The sequence below is a fragment of the Orcinus orca genome, chromosome 14 (assembly GCF_937001465.1).
Source record: "Orcinus orca chromosome 14, mOrcOrc1.1, whole genome shotgun sequence".
Taxonomy (NCBI): Eukaryota; Metazoa; Chordata; class Mammalia; order Artiodactyla; family Delphinidae; genus Orcinus; species Orcinus orca.
In genome coordinates, this window is record NC_064572.1 from 66,263,405 (window position 1) to 66,280,647 (window position 17,243).

General features: G+C 39.6%; 1 protein-coding gene across 1 annotated transcript in view; it reads left to right on the forward strand.

The window, feature by feature from the left end:
- Positions 1-17,243, forward strand: part of CFAP58 (cilia and flagella associated protein 58) — a 116,789-nt gene that overhangs the window by 27,610 nt on the left and 71,936 nt on the right. Inside the window, exons 10-13 of the mRNA XM_049696823.1 lie at positions 8,348-8,509; positions 9,146-9,292; positions 15,507-15,647; positions 16,392-16,615. Coding sequence (XP_049552780.1) covers positions 8,348-8,509; positions 9,146-9,292; positions 15,507-15,647; positions 16,392-16,615 — 674 coding nt within the window. The remainder of the gene's footprint in view (positions 1-8,347; positions 8,510-9,145; positions 9,293-15,506; positions 15,648-16,391; positions 16,616-17,243) is intronic.

Sequence of the window (17,243 nt, forward strand, 5' to 3'; positions counted from 1 at the left end):
AATCTACAGATTGTTGGCCTCTGATGGAGGAACTGAGCCCCAAGTCAAAGATGTAACGGAACATATTTTCTGGAAATGAAGAAAGAACTGTACATGCAGATTGAGCATGTGTCAGGCAAAATCAGTGACAGGAGAATCTTACAGAGACTTGCTCTGGGAGAAAGTTGTGTGTGTATTGTTTCACACACAGTGATGCAGAAAAGTACTCTCTGAGAATTAGGCAAAAAGAAAAAGCAGAAGCTTACTTGCCTTTTTTTTTAAAAAAGGAAAAAGAGTGGAAGGTAACACACCACCATGTGAATACTACTTATCGCTGAGTGGTAGGGATACAGATTGTTTTAATTTCCCTCTTTTGTGCTTTTTGTATTTTTCAAATTTTCTGAAGTGAATATGCATTACTTTAGTATCTTGACCAAAAGAAAGAAAAAATATTAAAAAAAACTTTGCCTTTCAGTCAGGGACCAATAAAATCCTACGTTTCCCAAGGAGCTTTATTAAAAATGTTTTCTAACCCATCTGTACTTGTCTCCCCTCTCTGGCAGTTGAAGAAATCTGATGTTATTACCGTCTTTGCATTTCTGTGTCTGCCTCATGCTACTTACAAGTTTCCTTAAGGGCAAATCTCCTTCAATTTTGAGCTCTTCGTGTTACTTATTCACTAAATAGGTACTCAAATATATTTTGAAAGAGTGTATGGAAAGCATAATTAGACATCTGAATCAACTAGTCAAAGATTTAACTTTAGGTATCTATATTAAATTCTTCTTCAGTAATCTATTTATCACTATGGGTCTGCCTTCCTTTAAATTCATTTGAAATAGGTTGCCATAATGGACAATGCTATCTAAATTATCTTTGGCAATTTTAGCTGTGAGTGACTTCTGGCCTGATGTCCTCTTCCTTCTGGGCTGCAAAAACAGTGTCAACATTCGCTTTCTAGCTCTTTTCATTTAGAGAAAAAAAAGTGACATCTAAGATGCTGAAAGCCCTACATTACATTTTATTAATTTAACTTGGCATTTGCAAATGAGAAAGAAGATCCTGTTTTTGTGCCAGAATTGGATGGCTCAGAATCCCAAACCCTTTCTTTATGTGTTTGTCTCAGTCAACATGTGCCACAATATCGTTGCATAATAAATAAACACCAAATCTCACTGGCATGCAAAAACAAGCCCTTATTTCTCGCTTACACACCTGCAGTTGACTAGCATCAGCTGTTGTAGGCTGAGCTTGCCTGGGCTTGGCCTGGGCTGTGGGTTGGGTCCAGATTTGCTCTACATGTTTCTCATCCTCCAGAATACATGGTATTCTCATGGAGAAAGAAAGGAACGCCAAGGACAGACCCAACCATGCAAGCACATTTCACGATTCTCTACTAGCCAAATGTCCTCTGACACCCCATTGGCTATGGCAAGTTACATGTCCAGGCCCACCCTCAACAACAAGGGCAAGAGGTGCTGGGAGCAAATATTCACGGAACCGTAAAACAATCTACTACAATGTTGCAGCGCTTTTTTTTTTTTTTTTACATCTTTATTGGAGTATAATTGCTTTACAATGGTGTGTTAGTTTCTGCTTTATAACAAAGTGAATAAGTTATACATATACATATGTTCCCATATCTCTTCCCTCTTGCGTCCGCCTCCCACCCTGTCTATCCCACCCCTCTAGGTGGTCACAAAGCACCAAGCTGATCTCCCTGTGCTATGCGGCTGCTTCCCACTAGCTCTCTATTTTGGTAGTGTATATATGTCCATGCCACTCTCTCGCTCTGTCACAGCTTACCCTTCCCCCTCCCCATATCTTCAAGTCCATTCTCTAGTAGGTCTGTGTCTTTATTCCTGTCTTATCTTCATGGTTTTTCCTCTGCTGCACTGTAAATTTTATTATTCAGGTAAATTGAGAGGCACCAGGAAGAGCATCAGAAGTTGTGGTCCACCATATTTACTTCTTTTGTAGACTTTTATAAATTCTAGGTAAAATCATTTCCAGTTAATTATTAAATCCGGGGAACATTTTGCACATTATGCATTTGGCTCATTTTAGGACCCCTCCTTTTTCTTCTGGCTATCACCTCCATGCTGGAGCTTCCAAACCCGATGAGAACCCCACGATTAACCTGCAGTTTAAGATCCAGCAGCTGGCCATTTCTGGACTCAAAGTGAATCGTCTGGATATGTATGGAGAGAAGTACAAACCCTTTAAGGGCATAAAATACATGATCAAAGCTGGCAAGTTCCAAGTTCGAACCTGAAGGGAGAGTTCTGCAAAGGGAACAGTCATGAACACTTTTTCATTGCTTACTTGTCTAAAAGTAAAAACTGTCAGCCCTCTCCTAGGTCACTGCCCACTCTGGACCACCTGCTCCTGTTTTCCCGTAGTTTCAGTGCCCTGGAGCTAACGAAGGGAGGCCAGGCCACCAGGGAGGCCTGTGCAGAACCCACACACCAGCAGCACCAAGTCAGTTCTCAAAGCAGAGGCGTGCGATGCAGGGGGAGGTACTTGATGCCGTATGTAACTACTTGTGACATGGTTACCACAGGAAAAGACCAGCATTTGTTACTTGCTTGCCTTTAATTATCTGTAAGCCAAGGAAAGACGTCTTTAGTTTTTTTTTAAAATTAATTTATTTTTGGTTATATGCCAAAATATAACAGCTTATATAACAGACAGCTTATATGCCAAAAAGCGTTTTTCACAATGAATCCCTAACTACAAGTTTCTTAGCTGTCTGTTTATTTGCCTATAACAGTGTCAGGCAAAGCTCTTCTAGACAGAGGTTCCAAGAAATGAATAATGATGTGCTTGCAAGGACTTGGAAGTAAGTGAGGATAGCAAAAGTTGATCAAAGAGATATTGTTCACTGAATACGTACTTCATCATAAAATGAAACTTCTGTTTCTTCAATATTAATTTGAAGTTTTTTATACAGAGCATCTTTAATAGGGTAGAACCCTGGAGAGAGCCTTCAAGGGGACATACACAAATTTTAACCTTTTTGTGTTATAATAAAAGAAGTATACTGTGGATCACTTATTTCCCTGCAGGAGAACAGGATTTGATCCATAGAAGAAATCAAATTGATTTGTTAAGTGCTCATATTATATAATATCACGTAATGTTAACCTATCATGATAATCTGTTAACATTTATTAAATGATTAAACTATGATATGCCTGGTACTTCTATGATGGCATAAATATATTTTTTCTCACTTATATCCTCATAATAGCCCTCTGAGGCAGATATTATATCCCTTATTTTGTACCATAACATGTTATTAAAAGCAGATAGAAAAATAGATATGCCTCTCTAAATTTGAGATAGAGGATAAAATAAGAAAGCAAGAAAAACAGAGAAGACTTAAAATTTCACATGCCTGGGCATATGGTTTTATTTCTTTGTTTCTTTTTGAGAGTGAGTTTTCCAGTTTCATTATGGAGGTGAAGGCGTTGTCAGCATTGAAACCATTGATATCAAGTCAGAAAAACTTATTTGAGTTTATTGTACTGATATTTCATCAAATGCAAGCTAGAGGATTCCGAATTCAATGGCCCGCTTTCTCATCCTGCCTAAGTCCATATGAGTATGGCTGCAGATTTCCAGCACGCGTTATTGATTTTTATCTTGCTTGTTTCTATTGGCAGCTTGTTTTAACAGAAAAAGAAAAGGTAGTAGGTTATAAACTGAGATTGTACCCTGATAGTGCACCGTAAGCACTTTCGGGGCTCCTCTGAAGCAGGCCTCCACGTGCTAGGATCTCCAACCCTCTGGCTATAATAAAACTTTCTATATTTGGTTGTGATTTAGCTCATGAGTTGGTTTGAGGTATCTAAAGTGTAATCAATTAATTAAGCTGCAGCCCCATAGCTGGCATTCTACATTCTCTGTTATATCCTTTTAAACTGGGGACATTATGCTGATTAAGGGTTTTGCCTCTATTTAACACTCCACATATTTTATGAATTTTCAGGATTTGAACCTCTATGTGACATTGGTTTGAATGATTTCCATCAAAACAAATTGAACCCCAACACTTAGAACTGAATTGCTTTGTGAATTGTCTTTTCCCTTTGTTTCAATACTTTTACAATTTTCGTTGTCATTTAAATGAAATACCCTTGATCTTCTTGGTATCATGATGGGTTCCTATTACTCCCAGCTTTAAGAATCCGGAAGCAAGTTTGATTTTGTGCATTGTTGTCTGCAGAAAGATGGACCCTGCTAGCTGGGTGCCCAAAAAAGAAATGTCCTTGTCTGCATCCTTTCTCTGGAGCGTGATTCTGTCTGTGCGAAGGATTATTCTTGCTGTAATATCTCCCAAAGTGATTGAACAAGTAATTTTTTTTCTTTTCTCTGATGTGCTGCTTGATATTCTGAATGCTGATGATGCTCTTCAAAGTATTTTCAATCTATTCATTTCACCGACCCCAACGAGGGTGGTCATGTCCATAGAAAGGCTAAATTTTGGGCTGAGATAGTCCCTTTCTTTTAAAAAATCAAACAAGTAGCAGATCCAGGAATGGATACCTTATTTAGGTTTCACATTTGTTCTTAACTTATACATTTTAGTTCCTAGTGGTAGTACATTAAAAGGCCACCTGCTACTCATTTTTAAGGATTCTAAAGGTACAGATCAAAAAAAATGATGGAGGAAGGAGTGGGATTTCTTTTCATTTCAGATCTGTCCATGTGCCTCTTCTCCAGACCTCCTCTTCTCAGATTTTCTAATTTTGTTCCTTCCAGCCCCCCAACCAATGATGCAAGCCATTCATCACGGAGTCTGTATACATTCTTACCTTGGGCCATTTTCTTTCCACACAAAGTGAGTGATAGCAATTAATAATAATAAAACAGCAAAATCATATAAAAATACTTTGTACAACTCTGGTTGCATACATTTAAAAGATTGGTTGAAATAGATAATTTTCTTGAAAATAGGTACACACATCGAGGCTTGACTCAAGGAGAAGTAGAAACCATAGAAAGATTAATAACCGTGGAAGCCACCAAAAAGGCTGAGAGAGAATTAGCTGCAGCATTGTCACTGGGGACCTAATTATTTTAGAATTGAGTTCCTTCACACTTTTAAGAATCAGATAATTCTCAGGCTATATAAATTTTTGTGTGTGTGTGAATTTAGAAAAATGTACTGTATATTCTTTGGGGTAATATTGATTGGCATTACTATACTGATGTAACTCCTGCCTTCTGCTGTGATAATGAACAAAGACTGCAGGCCGAGGAGAGAGCTTGGGGTGAGTCCTTGGCTGGGGTGATTGAGGAACAAGAAGGAAGAGGTGGTTCTCACAAATTATGTAAATACCACATATTAACTTCTTAGATAAGATGTGAATGACCATCCTATTAACTTCCCAGTGTTTAATTCTGTCATAACACCCTATGCGTATCTCAGATTATTGGTTGTATCCGTTCCTTGATTATCCATTTTATGGTGGAGTCACTCACTAGAGGTGAACTTGAGGGTAGGGAATGCATCTTATTCTTCTTTACATCACTAGTGCTTTTACAGTGCCTGTCATAGATGGGTCCTCAATGCATGTTCAGTGAGTGAATGAATAAGTAGGTGAGTGGATGAATGAGTGAACAGAAGGGTACTCTGCTCACTTTATGAAACTAGCAGAAATCTTGATATTGAAATAGAAACAAAAAGAAAGCTATAGACTTAGGTCACTTATGAATAGCTATGCAGCATCCTAAATTCTAGCAAACCAAATTCAACGGTACATGAAAAGAATCATCTAGTATAACCAAAGAGGGTTTATCCTGCAACTGCAAGGATAGTTTTCTACTAAGAAAACTATTGCTGGCGGTATGGAAATGTAAAGTGTTACAGCCATTTTGGAAAGCAGTCTAGCAATATCTATTAAAGTTAAAAATATATATGTCTTTTGAGCCAGATAGTCCACTCCTGGGAATCCATCTCAATAGAAGTAAAAAGACAAGTGCATAACGACACATGTATAAAATGTTTATTGCAGCATGGCTCAGAGTGGCAAAAAAGTGGAAACCAAGTGAATGCCCATCAGAGGGGAGGAGCTGAGTATATGATGGTTCATCCACACTGTAGGGCATTATGTCCCCTTCAAAGAGAATGAATTAGAGCTAATCCACCTGATTTCCACGAAGTATTACTAAGTGATAAAAATCAAGGTGCATAAAGGTATATAAGAGGATCCCATTTTGCTAAAAAATAAAGACCAAACTCAAAAAGCAAAAGGAAAACAAACAAATCCCTGTATCTGTATATTCACTAGTTGAACAGCTGTGAACTATATTACTTCTTTTGAGTTCAGTTTCCTTGTTTGTGAAAGTGGGGTGATGATAATGCACATCTCATAGGATTTTTGTGAAGATTAAATGAGTTAATACATGTAAAATTCTCGGTATATAGAAAGTACCTGAGAAATATTAGCTATTGTTATGATGATGTTATAATGATGACTTTAGTAGACCTAAATAGAATATGCAGAATTCAAAGAAAATTTGGAAGAACACATAGTAGATTATTAACCTGGTTACTTTATGTATCAATGAGGGATTGATGTGGGTTGAAGGAAGAAGGAAGGTCCAAGTAAATAAGGAAAAGGAAATAAAGGTATATTTTCCATTTATGCATTTATTTAGAACTGTGGCACATGGGACTATGTATAAAGAAATAAAATACTTGTAAAAGGAAATATTTATTACTAAGTATATCAAATCAGTAGACCCAATAATGCAGTGCAAAATAATATATGCTAAAAAGACATTTACTAAAATTTAATCCCATCCCTCCTTAAATATAAGCCTAAGAAAACTTTGAAAGGTGTTTATTTAAAGATATAAAGGAAAATATATTAAACACCAGCCATCATTAACTCTGATGGGAAAACATTAGAAGAGGGTTTCTTGAAGTATATTTTCTGGAATACTAACTCCACAAGTGGAGTAAAAGAATTCCCTCGTGCAGTGGTTTGGGAACATGACGCTCACAGATAGTCCACACCTGATTCACAGTATCGGCATGGCAAAAGGCCTAAGTCCTTTTTGACCTTTAGGTTCTAGGTAAAGTGCCTCTTCTTTAGAGGAAACCCTTCTTTCCTTCTCTGTCATATTGCTCTGCTTATTTCTTTCAACTGTAATCATTAATTAAGAGAACTCCACTGAAATGCAGTGAAATATTCTTAAGAATTTTCTCCTGTGTGTTCTAACTGTTGTTAGATCATAAGCTCCATTGATTTAATCAGTCTTCCTGCTAAATTTTTTTTTTCTTAAGGAATTTTTGAAGAAGTTTGTCCTTAGAAAATAAATTTCTGTGGCCATTGCAGCTGAGAGTCATGATTACCTTATTTCTACTGTATGGATTGCTTGTTGAGAGGTATAGGCTCATGGTAGAATTTCAGGCCTCAGTTCTTCATACTTGCAAAAAGGAGGCAGTTATTCTTTTTTTTTTTTTTAATTTTTGGCTGTGTTGGGTCTTCATTGCTGCACGTGGGCTTTCTCTAGTTGCAATGGGCAGGGGCTACTCTTCGTTGCGGTGCACGGGCTTCCTATTGTGGTGGCTTCTCTTGTTGCAGAGCACAGGCTCTAAGCACGTGGGCTTCAGTAATTGTGGCACACGTGCTCAGTAGTTGTGGCGCACAGGCTTAATTGCTCCGCGGCATGTGGGATCTTCCTGGACCAGGGATTGAACCCGTGTCCCCTGCATTGGCAGGCGGATTCTTAACCACTGCGCCACCAGGGAAGTCCCGAGGCAGTAATTCTTGCATCTCATCTTGCCTAGAAGTGTTTCATGCACAATAGAACACATATTTTTATGAAGTCCTTTGGGTTTCCCTGATGGAGTGAGTTTGACATTGGCAAGACAGTGTTATGACCGCTATCAGTGTTCAAAGGCCACTTTTCTTTCTCGTGGTCAACCTTATAAAGCCATGAGTATGGCCAAACAGCTAAGTTATCTCTTATCCTTCCTAGTGCTTTGTGTTAAGATCTGTTTAAGCCTGTGCTTCTTTTTTTTTCTTTCCTTTTTTGGTGGGTGGGGTGGTCAAGAGAGGTTTTCAGAATTGAAGGAATTTCTTTACTTTCTTTTCCCTCTTGTGATCACAGAATAGCTGCGCTAAGCCTTCATGCTTGAGCAGAACTCCGGCATAGATAAAGTATATGTTTGCCCCTCATCAGCTGGGCTGAATGTCTGTGTTGTACTGCAGTGATTATAGCCACAGTCACATTTTCTGATTGCTGGCATTTCTACGAGCTACCCTTTGATAAAAAAATCTCTGTTTGTCCTGAACCGATAACCACAGATGGGCTATTCAACCATCTTTATTACTTCTTTCTCCTCCAGGTCCTCATGAACATGGAAGGCATAAAAGTCCGTGAAATGCAGATTTTTGACTACAGGAAAAAAATCGCTGAATCAGAGACTAAATTAAAACAGCAACAGAACCTGTATGAAGTTGTGCGGTCAGACAGGAATCTGTATAGCAAAAATCTGGTTGAAGCTCAGGTAAAGAATATATTTATGTCTTTACATTTTGATTCTTCCCCATCCTGGGTTTAAAGCAGTTTCTGTTATCCTAATGGCAGGATTTAAAATAGATGCAGAAAGAAATATCGTGGAATTCACCTGAAAGAGAAGATCAGTTTATGCAGAACTGTCAGATTGTTTGAAATGGAAATAACGAAACTTGATTGGATGTGAAGATCATGGTGCTGGTTTTAATTATTATGTAGAATTGCCATTCTCCTCTTTCTAATTTTTGAAACTGCTAATAGCTACCATGACTCAGAGGGGAGCAGTATACACTTGTCATTTAATTGCAGAGCTTTGCTTTGTAATCTTTTAGTTAAAAATGCTTGTTGTGATTCCAATTCCTCTCTTGTACAGTGAAGAATAAAGTGTGTGTGTGTGTGTGTGTATGACATACTCATTATGTATACTTTATCTCATGAGAATATTTGGAGAGTTAATGCTATAAAGTACTTTGAGGTTGATGGGCACAAGATACAAAGGAATAGCCCAGTTGAGACCATTGTTTTGAGTGAGTCTCCCTTAAAAGCTCTTGAATGTGTTTGGAACTTCCATAGGCATGGTGATGTCTATTTAATTCACTTTCAAACATTTCTCCTTTTATTCTGTTAGGATGAAATAATGGAAATGAATAGAAAATTAAAGATTATGACTCATCAGGTAGATCAATTGAAAGAAGAAATCTCAGCCAAGGAGTCAGCACTTGCGAAGCTACATCTGGAACAACAGCACATAGAAAAGGAGAAGGAAACGTTGAAGGTACACACCTTATAATAAAAGCAATGAACCAATAGTCAATCGATTGGACCTATTGGGGCCAGGCTCCATGCTCATGGAGGGGAGTAAGGGGGCAGGAAAAACAACCAAAGCACCTGGAGGATGACCTCCACCACCTCCAGGTCAGTCTTCCCTAGAGGAGTGCTCTCAGGTAGAATGGGGAGGGGCCGGTGCAGATGCAGAGCACCTAGTTTACCTGTGATGGCTATCATGGCATCAGTGCAAGAGAACTTAGCAGGTCCCAGGAAGTCCTGGAACTTTCAGGCTGACCACAATCTCTTTGCATTTACAGCCCAAGTCCAGCACTTTGCCTGTACTCAACCCTCCCAAACTCCTCCCTGGGGCTTCTGTAAGGCAATGCTGGCAGGACCCTTTGTCCCTCTGTCCTAATCCTTGTTTACTTCATGTGCATGTGCCTTTGCTGCCCTCAGCATCATTAACTACCAGGTGTCAAGCTTTGTCCTCACTTGATTTGCCCTCACCTAGGTTCATTGTTCACCTTACTTCTGTGAATCTAAGAACTTTGCAGCCACTCCTCTAGAGAATCACCTTTGTCTTCACACGTATTACTAAGATATATACTTTTAAATCTACTAATTTAGAACATTCTATGTCTACTAATATAATATAAAGACTCTTCTCCAAAATACATGCCAAATAATTATACCATATCAAATCCTTGAACTAAATGTTTTACTGTACACATTCACTAAACCTAATGTATTTTCCTTTTCCTATCCAATCCAGTAGATTTCCCTTCTAATCCATTTGACCAAAGAATTAAAAAAGGAACTTCTAAGAGAATAATGCCACTTTTATTTTTTGCATATGTTTATGAGCCACTTGCAGGAACTTTCTACAAACAATGAGACTGGTTACCTCAGTTTCTGCATATAATTAACTTCAGAGATAGTTCCTATCTTGAAAACGTGTATCTCGTGTTGGACAGGTTTAATGCCAAATTTCCTTGATTCCATGATGCCATAGATTGACCTATGCACTCTCAGTTTAATAATAGGTTTTGTCAACTTAATGATAGGTCTTCATGGAAACAGAACTACTACATTAAATTAAGATACGTGAGGTTTGAGAAAGATTAAAATGTAACAAAAGTGCCTTTACAATAGAGATATGTTAATTGATTTATTTACCTAAAACTGTCATCTCCCCACTCTAGTTCATGACAGAAAAAAACAGAAAATTCTGTACTAAAGTTTATTTACATATAAAGAAACATAAATATATTTTCTAAAATTTGAAAATATCCTGTGTCTTTGTCCTTATTTTCCTTGTTTGAAAACAGTTTTATAGAAGGCAGTATGTTTCTATACCACCCTGGAGTCTATAGTGGGATGGGGTTTATTTATTATGGGCTGAATCAGAAGAATCTTATCGTAAACGTTGCTTCACCCACGGGCCTCATGGACCCACGTTAGCAAGGCTTCAGTGTAACTTGACTTGGTACATCATCTCTTCGTTTCAGAGGATGACATTGATCCTCATCTCTTACTTTCCCAAGTAATGCTCTTCTCAAAAGATTAACTATTGCTGCATAATGGGGTCCAAGGTAGACAAAATCCTGCTTTAGAATAAGTAATGTCCTATGCAAAAAAGCAGTTACTCCTGATTCCTTAGTTTGACTTTGGTTAATATTGGTTTCAATTACACTCTCCATCATTAGACATCTACACACATAGCTCCAAAGAAGCATCATAATAAAATAAAGGATAATAGGGTCCTGTTTTTTGGTCCTGGGCCAGCAGAGTTGGCAGCTTGTGAATAAGAGAGATGATTAAAGGGCTTCTGCTCTAGAGAGTCTGCTGTAAATGAGGAATCCTAGGTCTGGATAGCTTTGGGTCATCGATTATAGGAAGATGGTTGCTTTGGACTTGCTGTGAAACTAGGATGCCTTTTCCTCAGGTTTTCCCATTAAGGCAAGAATTAGGAACAGAAAAAGGCTGCCTCCTTGATTTATTATTTGAGGTTATCCAAGGGGAACTTGCAGTGGTGCTTTGACTGGATAATTTTGGCCTATCATTAAGCCCATTTGACATTCTTTAGAAAAATGTGACAGCTTGAACGTTGAGTTTCATTTAGCCTCTTGACTTTTTTAGCCTCAAAGATGAATCACGTTTACAGAGGTCTCTGGATTTCAAGCATCTGAGGTTCGCGAACCAAAACCCTGGAGGGGAGGGCTGATTTTCTAGTAACTTTGCTCCATGAGAGACATGTAGTTTATTATTATGAGTTCTACAAAGCTATGTGGCTACATAATCCCTCCCGGAAGGGCAAGCCCTAGCCTGTTTGGTAGACCATGAGATGCCTTTTGACAGGACAACCCAATTTACTGCTTCTCCAACTCGACAGACAATCGTCCGTAATAGGTCATCCCCATCCTCATTCATCTCCCTCAAAAGAAAAGTCTTGCTTCTTCCATGTTTCTTTTTCCTTTTCAGTTGCTACCAGGCTCTCCTGACTCCTCAGGATTCTAGACATTGTCAGCACGTGATGGTTATGACAGAATGTCAGTAGATCTTTGTAGATGTTGCTGCATCTGCGTTCATCTGCCCATTGTGTCCCCGTCTTGTTTCATCAGCACTAAAGGGGCCGTCTCATGTGGAGTGTCTGCCTTCCAGTCCTAACAAGCTCTCGATTCTGTTTGTCACCTCCCAATCATCCCACGTCAATCTGACAGCACTTTGACTCTTGGTGAATAATTCAGCAGCAAATTCTCTATGTCCAGAGCTCAGCATCACATTAGCAACTGGCTTCAGGGCACCATATCCTTGTACTTAGTCGACTCTCTAGAGTGACACGGATGGGAACTGTTGGAGGGGAGTGGGGGAGACAGAGAGAAAGCCTAATTATTCTCATGGCCAGAAGACTTTAGGTGGTCCTATTTGTTCTGCTAGAAATAAACAGATGGTTTCTGTGAAACCCAGTGAATGTTGGGATCCTGTATGAATGGGTGAAACTCCCTCAAGTATGATTCTTGAGATATGACTTATGCCTGCAGCAAGATTGGATGATATATATTCTGTAAACACCTGTCACAAAACTGTAAAATTGTAGAGGCAGTGACTAAAGAGTGTGTCCTGACATTGTGTTACAACTTCATACCTTGGGTCCCACCTAGAACATTACTTGATGAGCTTTTGTGTGCACAGTAGTTGTTACCATCTTTCCTGGATGAGACAGCTCAGAGTTACAGCTGCTAAATGCATTAGACCTAAGGTATTTTGTTGATGTTAACATTTGCTGCCAACGTCTAATGGCGCATCTTGTTTACAGCCCATAAATTTATGACATAAGGAGACCACTCAGAATTTTGATATATTATGAAAAAAAACACCCAGCAATGCCAAACACATGAATGGTTTTACATTTCAGACAGATACTTTTACACACCATTGATTGCATTTTTTTTTTTTTTTTTTTTGCGGTACGCGGGCCTCTCACTGTTGTGGCCTCTCCCGTTGCGGAGCACAGGCTCCGGACGCGCAGACTCAACAGCCATGGCTCACGGGCCCAGCCGCTCCGCGGCATGTGGGATCTTCCCAGACCGGGGCATGAACCCGTGTCCCCTGCATCAGCAGGCGGACTCTCAACCACTGCGCCACCAGGGAAGCCCTGATTGCATTTTAATATAACAGCCATTTCATTTTGTTCTGCTGATGGATTCTGATCAGCTCTCGGCACTTAGGAACAGGGAAGTGAATGTCACACATCTGGGAAAATAAAAGTTTTATTAAAGAAAGCATGAGCCAAACGGGTATTTTATTGCTGTCTTTGCTGTCACCTTAAATGATTATAGAAGTAGAAAGGCTGGTTCTTCACTCTCTTTCCTAACAGGCAATCCCCCAAAGTGGTAAATACTAGCCCAGATCTTTTCTCACTAAGTATTTCCTTTTGCTTATCCCTGGACCAAAATATATTTCATGAATGAACAAACAAAACATCATAAAGGAAACTCTGGGTTTTATAGTAGCTAGCTGCATTTAGTTTGTGACATTACAGGTCTTTTGCTAGGTGCATGGTATCTTGTACTGTTTGGATAAGTCTGAGCTATTCAATTAATGACTCTTGGTCTTCTTGGATTAGAGGCAGGCTGCAACTAGAGTTGGGTTGGTTCGCAGGCACTCACTTGGCAAATATTCGGTGTTCTGTCATCCCAATGACATTTCTGGGTGGATGGAGGTGGGGGACCCAATACATTCTTGAAGGAGAAAATTATTACTTTTTCATTTTCACTTGTTGACCTGCAGGCCATTGAAAAGTTGGAGCCTTTTTTTAAAAAAAAAATTTATTTATTTGGCTGTGCCAGGTCTTAGTTGCGGCACATGGGATCTTTTAGTTATGGCATGTGAGATCTTTAGTTGCAGCATGAAAACTCTTAGTTGCGGCATGTGGAATCTAGTTCCTAGACCAGGGATTGAGCCCAGATCCCTTGCATTGGGAGCGTGGAGTCTTAGCCACTGGACCACCAGGGAAGTCCAAAAAGTTGGAGCCTTAATATTGTCTTGTCATCTCCCTTGTGATTTCAGGCATGGATGAAAGCAGAATTCTTCCTGCATTTTTCCTTCTTGTGTTGACCTGGTTGTGATACCACCTGTCCTTCCTGTATGGGCTTGGAGGCTCTCGAAGACTTATTCTTCTTTCCTTTACTATGATTAACTTTGTGGCTCCCCGTTGCATACTGTCCACAGCACATGGCATACAGGGCCCTTCTCAGGTTGGCTCAGCTGTTTTACCAGCCTTACCTCCTGCTATTCCCTACCTAATACTCTAACTCAGCCACATTGGATGCTCTGCTGTCTGGTCAACACACCAGGTACTTTATAGTTTACATGCCTTTGTTCACACAAGCCTGACCATTGACTGCTCTCTCCCCAGCACATACCTCTCCATTTTAGAAATAACTGTCAACTGCGAAAACCCTGACTGATTTTTCCCTCTAAACCCCAGGAAGAAATATGAACTCTTTCCTGTTCTCCCATGTCCTTCTTCACACAGTAGAGAGCATTTCCACACCGTAGTGTAGTTGGTTATATTTGTCATCTTCGATGGGTGGCGAATCCGTCATGTCTTACTCATTTTCTGTATTTGACTTGGAACTATTGTGTGGTGATAGCAAAGGGGGCAAAAGCTTTGGAATCAAAAGATCTAGGATGGCATTTCAACTCTGCTACTTATTAGCTGTGTGACCTTGGTCAAGTTGATTTGTTTTTCTTTGTCTCTGTAATTGCATTTGTGAAATGGGGATAAGAGTACTGAGGCAAAATACCTAATATCATGCCAGGGATATTGTAAGCCACAAATATACTTGTGGAATTGAAGCAAATGTGTCCTTTGATGAGGGGAATTTTCCTTCTGAAAATGACCAGTTCATAGCATGCTTTCCCCATCACTCTTAGGATTTCCATGTAGCCTCAGGAGCCTCAAGATCTGAGTTCTCCCAGGAAGCCTTGCCAACAACTGCAGTCCTCTGACCTCCTGTAGCATCAATTCACTGTCTGTGTGATAATACAGATCCTGGAACATTATTGCCTGGACTTGTTAATATTTGCATAATACTTATATATCTTATCTTCTCATCTAGATTGTAATCGTCTTAAGAGTAAGATCTATATATCTTTTTATACTATAACATCTCTTCTGTTCCATCAAGATGTTTTATATGATAGACCCTTGGTTGCTATCTTTATTAATTTAAGTGTTGCTTGTAATAGGCTTTATCTCTGCAGTTGATACGCTGGTGGTGTTAGGACTGTTATAGGAGCTGGTACATACAGAGCTGCCCTCACCCAACCCCCCACCATGCTGCTCCCCACATCCTTCTCGGTACTATTTGTGAATTTTCCCCATGTTTAGCTGGTAAGAGAACTGCTGCTGAATACCAATGAGGTCCCTGCTATACTTATATAGAAAAATGATGGAAATCCCTCAAGGGCATAACTCATAGAATAAAACATGATCACCTTAATGTGCACTGTTGTTTCTTTACAGGCTGTGTGTGTGTGTGTGTGTGTGTGTGTGTGTGTGTGTATGAAGCTTGCTTTGCTTGTGAGGATGATCAAACCATGCTAAATGAAACATCACAGGGAAGTATAAGAAGCACACTGTCCATCTAAATCTGGGCCCTGCCGTCCTGGTTTGTGCTGTTACAGAGCGAAATTGGTCTTTCACTCTTTGTCAGGCTGAGCTGCAGAAGCTGAGACAACAAGCATTGGAGACCAAACACTTCATTGAAAAGCAGGAAGCCGAAGAGAGAAAACTCCTGCGAATCATTGCCGAGGCTGATGGGGAGAGGCTGAGACAGAAGAAGGAGTTAGACCAGGTAAGAACATCTCCTCACCAGACCTGCAGACCTTATCAGCAGACACAACTGTTTGATGCAACTCTTCACAAAGCCTCATTCTTTTCTAAGCTCTTCCCTTCAGTCTATCAGAAGAACAGCCCCAGAGGCCCACCTTCTGTTGATTAATTATGAAATATTCATTCATTTATTCAGCTCCTGTTTATGAGCACTTACTATGTGTCAGCCACTCCTCTAGGCTCTGGGGAATACACTGACCAACAAGAAAATAAGGTCCCTGTCCTCAGGGAGCTTACATTCCAGCATAATATAATTGCCCGTGTATAATTACAATGAATAATTACATAATTTGGAGGTTAGAAACTTAAATGCTTTCAGAGATCGGCAGGTTAAGAAAAAGAGACATTGGCTAATGCAAGACAGTAAGGAATAGTAGAACTTGGCAAGAGTTAGCCCTAAAGGCCTTCAAATTTAAACATTTATAATGTGTTGGAGAAAACCAACCAAGCAAACAGGCATGGGCCAAGGATTATTGTATTATTATCATTATGGATTATTTGTTGTACTCTTTCCGACAAGGCTACCAACTGTCATGGGAGGAGTCCAGTGTTGGTTGCCTAGCAGACTATTTCCAGGGCCTCACCCACTGGGTGCTAGCACATGTGGCCATTGGATGGGTGTTCATTGACAGACTGAATGCTGCTGCCATGATGAAACGTGGGACTTTTTGTCCCCTGGTGGCCGTGCCCTTCCCTACCTTTCTAGGTCATCAGTGAGAGAGATATCCTTGGGTCACAGCTAGTCCGGCGCAATGATGAGTTGGCTTTGCTCTACGAGAAGATCAAGATCCAGCAGTCCGTGCTGAATAAAGGCGAGAGCCAGTACAACCAGAGGTTGGAGGACATGAGAATCCTCAAACTTGAGATCAAGAAGCTTCGCTGGGAAAAGGGGATTCTTGCCAGGAGTGTGGCTAATGTTGATGAACTCAGGTAATAGAAGACCCCCTGGGAGCTGAGCACACAGCACTCTGTGGGGAGCTCCTGAAATGACCTTGTGTTCCTCCTGTTGGTCATTGAAGGTCTTTATCAAGTTGCATAAAATAATTTTTTTTATGTTGAAATGATTAGCAGATAATGAGAACAACTTTTCCATAATCCAGAATCTATATCGTGCCCATTCTATGTCACAAAAAATGAACTGGTTTCCTTTCAGGGGAACATAAGCAAGTGCAAAAGGATTTTTTGAAAACTTTATTCTGGATTTAGAAAAAGAAATTTCAAGTCAAATCATAACCACAAATTAGTTACAACTCAGAAAAAAATTCCCCCAGTGAGATTTTTAGCATTTCTTTAATAAGGCAGTATGCAAGAAATGGAGCATCAATATTTAAATTGAATCCTGGTAACGTCTGCACGTCTTTTTCTTGGAATTACATGCAGAATGAAAAGAGGGGAAAAATTTAATTTTACACTGTTTGAAAACTGTGTTTCCTTAGAAGGCGGCCAGATTTTACATCTCACTCTTGATTTATCTTCTGCGGCTTTCATTTGAGCTTAGTGTGCCTTCCCTTTGCTTTAAATCTTACAGTATACAAGATATACTTTCCCTTTGGGAAAA